Raw genomic sequence first — 8,963 nt, forward strand, 5'->3', positions numbered from 1 at the left:
GTGCCGACCAAAGGTAGAAGAAAGGTTCTATTCTTACATGCTACCCCCTCTTGGCTATGTTTAATTGCGATATAGCCTCCCGCGTTGATTTCTTTCTTTTTAAATAAATATTTGGTATTTAAATGAATTAGTTATCGACATATTAGCTTCACAATTACGTGATAAACATGTTTTAAATAGTATTTTTAACAGTTCATATGTTTTCATAAATTAATATGAATTATGTTTGCTATAATCGATTTATGTGTATTCAATATCCAAATAAATTAAATAGTATTTTGATAACTATAGGTTAGTGTGCTGATCAATTTGAATTTATAGTTGCAACAATTTACATGTTTTTATAAATTGATTTGTATTATGTTTGTTATAATTAATTAGGTGTAGTTTTGTAAATAAGGAACATGAAATAAATATAAAAGGACGTTTGCAATAGATATCATGTTTTGATAATTTAATGTTTAATATAGATGTGTAAGTATAGCCTTTTTAAATAGAAATTTAAAAGAAAAATGTAGACCATATGTTTTCAATAACATTAAAAGATAAGAATACATATCTTTTTCCATAAAAGTTAATTTAGATTATCGTCAAGTATTTCATAGTTAAATGTGTATGCCAGATAGGAATTTCAATAATATTGATATAGCTTAATTCAGTGCACACATAACTAAAATGATAGATATAGTTTCCCTCTTTAATGAATTAGATCTTTTGTTTCTAATTTAGAACTAAAGAGAATTAATAGATTAATTATCATTTCTCATAATTTATTAATCAAATCTATAGTCAATTTGTTCATAACTAGATATATGGCATGATTAATGATTTCATAGAATTTAGTGCACATTATATACGAATCACTTAGTTTTTCCTAGATGATAAAATAAAGTAATAAGAGTTTAGGTTCTTTAAACTTAAAATGTTATAACTTCGAATATAATAATATAGGCTATGTGCTTTCTAATAAAAATAAAATATAGTTGTATGTTCATTATCTTTTACACAAAAGTTCATTTAAGGCATATACCATAACTTTCCATAAATAGGTGTTTAAAAATAATAATGACCTTTTCACATAAAACCTATTTAGACTTATATCTTAATTTGTCTTAAGTGAAGGTTTAACAATGAATTATAATATGTTCCATAATGCTTCTAAGATTAATAACATGTTTCGTAGCCCATTAACCTTAGATATAACTTATATGTGTTCTAAAAGGTTAAAAAGGTTTAATATCGTTATTACGTGTTTTATTATCTTATAAACCCTTTTATCTGAGACGTATCACATATGGCGTTTTATAAAAGATTAATTTGGTGAACCAAATATTTGTATATTTTAATTAGTATATTTTAAGCTCATGTCTTGTTTTATAAAGTATAGATCACACCTTTTTGAAAAGAATATCTTTTTATTATAACACTTGCGATGTTCTTTAAAAGCGAACGCTCTTTTCGTTAGGCTTTCTTTTAGCTTTACGTATGGTGAATATTGTATGTTATTGAGTGGTGTTTGTTTCTTCTTGTTTGTTTATGTGATATTCAGTGGTTGATCTAGTAGTTAAGAATCAAGATCTATTCAGATCCGTGGAAGAGTCTCAAGTTTTCAATAAGCAAGGCAAGTGGACTTCTCCCTCTGCATACTCTGTTTGATCCCAAACAATACATTTAATAAAGTTTACTCTTTTGGATATATATGCATAACTTGACGATTACCTATTTAGATAACCTTTCCAACCTTATTCCTTGATCAAACCTGGGAATTATACTTTACCTTAGTAGCTATGCTATTGCTACAACTTAACCTTATGCAGTCACTCCGGTTTGTGATATTAATGTTCCAAAATGGTAAGTTTACTTTATATTGTTAACCCGATGGTTAAACAAGATCATTGCATATTAATTGGAACATGGAGTGACCACCCGGGAAAACAGTGCTACCATGAGAACTATCATGGCTCTGGTCTTGGCTAAATAACTAGGGAAGTCTTATGTTGGGTGCTGGTCGTGGTCGACAGGAACGGGGGCATCTGGCAAGCTCTTATAGTTCCGGCTCAGGCAGATTGGATACGGGCATAGTTGCCAAAGCTTTACCCTGTAGTCTGGACTATAAGTTGGTTACGGTAGGTGTGCCTTATGCAGTTTGACCATTTCCAGCATTTGCGTAATGAAGACTCTAGGGAGAAGCCTCGTAGTGAGACCCTGGCCATTCACCTCGGAAGTGAATACGGGTCTAGCTAACCCGGGCTAGAAGGGAATCGCGACTCATGGGTAAAGATGTGCCACCTCTGCAGAGTGTAAAACTGATATATCAGCCGTGCTCACGGTTAAGAGCAGCCTGGACTCCTCACATGATAATTAAACTTAAGATGGAAATAAATCGAGATCCGATGATCTGCCAATGGTTTGCTTAAGTGGTTTCACTTAAGTGTTTTTGATATACTCTTATACCTCTATTAAATGGGAATACTTGGGATTCACACTTATTAGTAAGACAGGTGTTGTTAATAAAATGTTGACCAACTAAAATGCTTACTGCTCAACCTTAGCCTCACCTTGTTACCTTGCATTAGTTTTTCCCCCACTTGCTGAGCCCCGACCATAAGTGAGCTCACCCTTGCTTAATTTTGATCAGAAGTTTGCAGATGAAGATATGATGCTGAACTCCATGGATGCTAGTCTAGTGATACCCCCGGTCATCTTCCTGTGGATGGATGTCCATGTTCGCTGTACTTTGATGAATAAAGGTTAAGACATTATGTTTGCTCGAAGTGTAATATGTTAATATAATCGTTATTTGCGCTTTTATGCATTGTTCTTTTGATATATTACACTTGTGACGTCAACATATGTGTGGAAATAGATCCTGGCACACATATGCTATGCACCCGGCTCTGCCCCTTGGAGACGGGTGTGACAAAAAGACATGTTAAGATGAAAAATGCTTATGCTCAGGAAATAGAGAAATGTGAAAAATTGACTAGTGAGCTTAGCATTTGTCATGACATTATTTCCAACCTTAGAATTGAAAATGCCAAGTTGAATGCTAAGGCTGAGAAGTCAAATAAATGTGATGATTCAATTACCAATCTTAAAAATAATAATGCTAGTTTAATTGCTAAGATTGACAAATTGAATGAATCAATTTCTAGCCTTAAGATTGAGAATGATAAACTAATTTCTAAGGCTAAGGATTTAAATGTTTGCAATGTTTCTATTTCCTATCTTAGAGATGAAAATGTCATGCTAAAATCTAAGGTAGATGAATTAAAAACTTGCAAACCCTCTACATCCACTGTTGATCATGTTTCTATTTGCATGAGATGTAGAGATATTAATGTTGATGCTATCCATGATGACATTGCTATGATTAAACAACAAAATGATCATATAGCTAAACTAGGTGCTAAAATTGTCGAGCATGAACTAGAAAATGAAAAATTTAAATTTGCTAGAAGCATGCTCTATAGTGGGAGACACCCTGACATCAAGGATGGCATTGGCTTCCAACAAGGAAGCAATGTCTAGCTTAATGCCCCCAAAAGATTGTCTAATTTTGTTAAGGGTAAGGATCTCATGTCTCAGGATAACGAGGGTTACATTTTATATCCTGTTGGTTATCCTGAGCACAAGATTAGGAGAATTCATGCTAAGAAATCTCATTCTGTTTCCCAGCATGCTTTTATGTATAAGAATGAGGCTTCTAGCTCTAGGCATCCTACTCATGTTAAAATGCCTAAAAAGAAAACTCCTACTGTATCAAATGAGCCTAATCTCTACAATCCTATAAGGGTCCAAGGAGGGCGTCCACCTTGACTCACCATGCCCCCGCTCCCGTCATCCCCGCCGAGATGCCAGCCCAGGATGCTCGCGCCCCATCCTCCCCGACATCCTTTGCGCCGTCATTCTCGCCCCCGCGCCCCTCCATTCTCGCCTTGATGCCCTGCCTCCGTGAACCCCGCGTCCACCGGCCCTACGCAGGTCTGTGAGCGCCCCCGCCCCATCCCGATTCGTGACCGCTGCCCTCCCCTTCTTCCCCCCATACCACGTCTTCAGATCTGCAACTTCTGCACGCCGACGCCGGCACCGAGGTCCCCGTCGGGGCGCTGATCAACGAGGCGGAGCTTCCCCCGCCCCCGCCCGCCATTCCCGCGCTAGGAAAGGAGTCCGCCCGCCCCCGCCCACCATCCCCGAGCGAGGAAAGGAGTCCACCCACCCCCGCGACGCCGCGATTCCCGTGCTTCTCTCCGCGACGTCGCGATGCCCGCACAGCAAGGGCGTGCCCCCACCCCGATGCCCCCCGGCTCACCATGCCCTCGGCTCGCCGCGCGATCCATGCCCCCAGCCCGGCTGCAGCGATCCCAGCTTCCCCTACTACCTCAAGGCCGGTATCCCCAATTCCCCATTCCTTCTCCTCCGTCTGCGACACACCCCATTCCATACCTGGCGGTGACGGCATTCACCGCGCCCCCTTCCCCGGCAGCCGAGATGCCGCGCGAGGCGTCACAGTGATCCCGCCCCCGCCAGCTCCACCCGTGACGCCATGGTGAGGGCCTTGTGGCTCAGTGGCCGCGCGGCCGCCACAGCGAGGTGGTGCACCTGCCGGCGCGCCACCGTCGCCCTCTGCGTGGCCAACCTCGTCGCCGCGCTGCTCGTGACCCGCGCGCTCTACGCTCCCGGCTCCTTCGCATTTGCACCCAAACGTACTCTCTTTCTCTCTCTCTCTCGTCAGCTCACTGTTAGTCCATGTGATTGTTCTGAACAAATTAATCCACCAATTAAGTTCGTGCCTGTGGCTTTAGGCGGGGAGCTGAAGTATTCCAGGGAGCACATGAGGTGGGTGGATGAGTCGATCCGGATTCGCCGCGCAGCTGAGCCCGTCGAGCTCATTGAAGCGGTAATAGCTGTCCTACAGAGCTCTTGTGTCTGGAATTCAATTTGTTCAGGTGTTCCATTGAAGCGGTGATCTGAAGCTTTTGAGACATTGGGTTTTGGCCTCTGGTGCGAGAAGGTGAAGAAGCTGCGAAGGCATTCGCGAGGGAAGAGAAGACACGAAAAGGGCTGCCGCTGGAGCTGAAGCAGAAAGTTTCACTGGAGATTCTACAGAGACTGCACGATTTGGGGGAAGGTTCTAATACCACGGAACAACAAGGTTTGTATGTCAGCACCCAGGGATAACATATGAGTTTGTTTTCGCTTACTTCTTTGTAAGGCGTATTTTGGAATAAGCGTGAACTGTAATGAGATGTTTACTAACCTAAAATAAAATATTTTCCCTTTGTTTTTCTAATATATGCCAGAAGCTATAGAAGCATGGCGTGTTGGGAAGCTCAAGGACATGAGAAGTACATCTTCTAAGAATTTATCAAATTTTGGCCTCTTTAGTGAAGATTCAAGTACGGGAGCTTACTTGAAGTTGCTATGATGACATATTTATACTTTTTTTATTTTGTTAACAATTATAATGCCATCTGGTTCGATATTTAGGGATGTTAAAGCGAGCCTTGGAGTTTAACTGGCAAATGCTATTGGAGGACATTGGTCTTTGGATACCTCCCACTATATGGTAAAATCATATGGATTGGATCTGAGATTTAAGTTCGACTTGTACTCACTTGCAGGCAAGGAAAGTGCAAGTGTGTATACTTCTTGGTACGTTGGTGTTTGGAGTTCATTTTATTGTGTAATAATGAAATAACTGAATCCTTTTAGAATCCTCCGTCTCATGTCCTATTTTCCTGAAAAACCACTAATGGTCCTTTCCTTTCATTTAATTTCTCTCAAACAGAGATTATGTGTTTTTTGGGAGGAGACATTAACAACTTGGGATGCGTGAAGTCACTGAAATTTTGCTCTCTTAATAAACTCCTAAAGTTGTTTCTAACTGATCCTTGAATCATAAGTTCAAGTTCCAGATTTTACATGGCTACAACAGATATAAACCTTCGTAGTAATTTTATTGGCCTTCTTCCAAGGCATAGAGCCTTCAGTTATGAACTGCTACAATAAGTTCAAAGGTCTTTTTGATATGACTTCATAGAATGCAGAAGGAAAAAAATTTCTCTGCCATTAGCTCCTGGCGAAACCATTTAGATTAGTAAAGATGTAATTTTCAATTGTAACTCCTTAAACTCCTTGTACATATTTCCTTTAATTAGTTCCAGTAGGGGTATCCACCCCTCCTGTTTCATCAAAAAAAATTATTGGCCTTCTATTTTGATTGAGTAATCCACAGTTTCCACATTTTACTTGAGTGAAATACTGAAGGGTCATGTTGAATCCACAGTGCCATTGCCCTCTAACCACATCATCTTGCAGCAAAATTCAGATCATAGTGAAACATGGGCATTTGATCTATAAATTAACGTCATATTGCACTAGGGTAGCCCCTCCTTGGATCCTTATATGATTATATATAGTATGATGGCACATGCCAGTGTTCTTTGCAATAAAGTTAGGTTTCAGTGGTATTAAATCACAATTTTTTGTCTCAAGTCATAACTTCATCTGAACCTTCCTTAGATATTATAAAACTTAGAAATGAATTTCACTTCTGCTACTTGATAAGTTTCTTTTATATATATATATGATGAATCATTTTTTATGCTCTTTGGATCTCTGTTTTCTTCTATCTTTTTCTGGTTTTGTTTACGTATTAACTGCATCTTGTATTTACTCTCACCTATTCAATTCTGTTTTTGACAAAATAGGTATCTCAACGATGTGGACTACTATGGCGGGTTCGAGCAAGATGAGCTGGATGAGCTGTTTGAGGCGATGCAATCAAACTACAAGGTCTGGTGCTTAGGTTTTGCACCCCTGTGTGTTGGAGGAGATATGGAATCAGTGGCAGTTCAGGAGTTTAGCAGGACACTCTTCAATATACGTCCGGACATTGCACTTAATGTTGCCCAGACGATCTTCCAGAGCGATGTGCGCAGCCTCCTCCCGCACGTTAGTGTCCCATGCCACATTGTTCAGAGCACCAAGGATCTCGTGGTGCCAGTTGTGGTGTCTGAGTACCTGCACAGGCACCTTGGTGGCGACTCCATCGTGGAGGTGATGCCGTCTGAAGGCCATCTTCCCCAGCTTAGCTCTCCAGACATCGTAACCCCTGTCTTACTCCAGCACATCTAGCATGACATCGCAGTCTAGGTTGGCCAGCCGTTCCAAAAAGACAATGTGGAAATTGTAGCATATATATGACCATGTAATCTATTGTTCGTCTAATGTAGGATACCGTGTTGGATGCTCTGACATCTTAAGTCCTTGAGAAGCTCTTCATGTCATTTGTGTTTTTTCCATGAAACCGAAACTACTACCAGTATATGTTGGTGTCGATGATCATTTTCGGCTGTAGGGTTTGCTTATATATGTGTTTCTCTTCATTCTCCTGTGACATGCTTCCCATCTACAATAGTTTAAACTATATTTTGTATAATCCCCATGAGTCGTATTTTCCAGATGTTCGGACCCAAGCAATGTTTCAGTTGCTGGATACAGGCTTTGTGGGCCTTATATTTTCTTGTTTTAGTGAAGATGCTCAAAAGGTATGAATGCTTATAAACTCCATTTGATAACATATTCATATCCTGTTTAAAATAAAAGTATCATTTATTAGTATTGCTTAACTTGATTTTGTTATCCACACAGGTTGGAAAAATCCAAGTGACTGCCTTTCAGTCAGAGGGTGGACAACAGCATGCCCTTCCTCTTGCCATTGCTCCAGTTATTGACCTTGATTCATCCCTTAGTTCATCAGATAATGCACTTACTTCACATTCTGCATTGGTTGAAGGCATGGAACAGGACACAGGGGATTCCAGGGCCTCAAAGCATAACAAGGTTTAGTTCAATACCACATGTACTTACAACATTTATTTCATGGTCTTTTCTGGCATATCTGTATTCTATGTATGATTCAAGAAACTGTGCATATTTTGCTCGCTAGAAGGAGAATGCCTAAAACCATAAATTATGCTGGAAAGTTTGGGGAGATTTAGTGTACAACATATCGTCCAAGTCATAAGTCATAACACTTAGTTAATTGATAGCTGGTTGTCAAATTAAATATGTTCCGGTCTGTTGTAAGCATTATGTTTAGTTTTTCTTTGGTTTGTAACTATTTTATAGATATAGAAGTTGGTTCCAGCTTTAAACAGTGACCCACGTTAATCAGTTAAGTAGTTGTGCTGTTTGTGTCCTGAAGCTCCAGACAGACTCTCTTCTACTTAAATGATCTGGTTCAGTTTGATTAATTAAGAAGCATCTTCAGAGTGCTTGGATGGCACTACCACTCGAAAACTATTCACTGTTGATTAAGAAAATTTTAACTGTAAGCTTAAAAAATAGAAAACAATTTAAATTGAAGAATAGAAATAAACATAAATTGTGACTGCTTTTAGCCCATTTACTATATTTTATCTTTTCCATAGGGGGAGCATGTTAAAGGTGATCTGGTAGTCATTTTCTAGAACGGTGTCAATAATTTTAGCAAAATGCCAATTCAACTAAACTTGAAAAGCTCTGAAAACCAATCTCATAGCAGTAACAAAGAAGACTTACATGTGTTTTGTTTGTCGAACGGGGAAGATCTGACAAGGGTGATAAATTATGCAGGCACGATGAGTTTAGGAGTGCTGGCAGCAAGCTTAAGTTAACAAACAGAGACCCTGGCTCCTTTTCACGCCATGAGACTTCAAGGCTATTAACCATAAAATAGCCAACAATCAAAACGTTGCCCACATAGTATACCATATAGATAATAAATGCTAACATAAAGGAAAATGCTTCTTACATATCTGTACATTTCCAGGGGGAAATATTTGGATTCTGCAGATTCTCTAACAAGGCTGACAACAGTCATGTCTTATTTATAACTGTGATGGAAGGTGACATTAAGGTTTAAGTTGACCAAGTTACAAATTGAATTAGGCAACAAGCTTAAGGTCTAACAATGC

General features: G+C 39.5%; 1 protein-coding gene across 1 annotated transcript; it reads left to right on the forward strand.

Annotated features, from left to right (window-relative positions):
• Positions 1 to 4,546: 4,546 nt before the first annotated feature.
• Positions 4,547 to 7,307, forward strand: LOC103655161 (uncharacterized). Its single transcript, XM_008681956.3, has 6 exons — positions 4,547 to 4,706; positions 4,806 to 4,919; positions 5,021 to 5,155; positions 5,304 to 5,399; positions 5,491 to 5,655; positions 6,714 to 7,307. Exons 1-5 carry the CDS (start codon positions 4,547 to 4,549, stop codon positions 5,571 to 5,573), a joined length of 588 nt encoding a protein of 195 aa, XP_008680178.2. The 3' UTR covers positions 5,574 to 5,655; positions 6,714 to 7,307.
• Positions 7,308 to 8,963: the final 1,656 nt, after the last annotated feature.

This window comes from Zea mays, chromosome 4 (assembly GCF_902167145.1).
Source record: "Zea mays cultivar B73 chromosome 4, Zm-B73-REFERENCE-NAM-5.0, whole genome shotgun sequence".
Classification (NCBI taxonomy): Eukaryota; Viridiplantae; Streptophyta; class Magnoliopsida; order Poales; family Poaceae; genus Zea; species Zea mays.

Coding starts and splice junctions, on each gene's coding strand:
- LOC103655161 (XM_008681956.3), top strand. CDS start 4,547: ATGGTGAGGGCCTTGTGGCTCAGTGGCCGCGCGGCCGCCACAGCGAGG. Junction 5,156..5,303: donor TAATACCACGGAACAACAAG/GTTTGTATGTCA, acceptor AATATATGCCAG/AAGCTATAGAAGCATGGCGT. Junction 5,400..5,490: donor CCTCTTTAGTGAAGATTCAA/GTACGGGAGCTT, acceptor TTCGATATTTAG/GGATGTTAAAGCGAGCCTTG.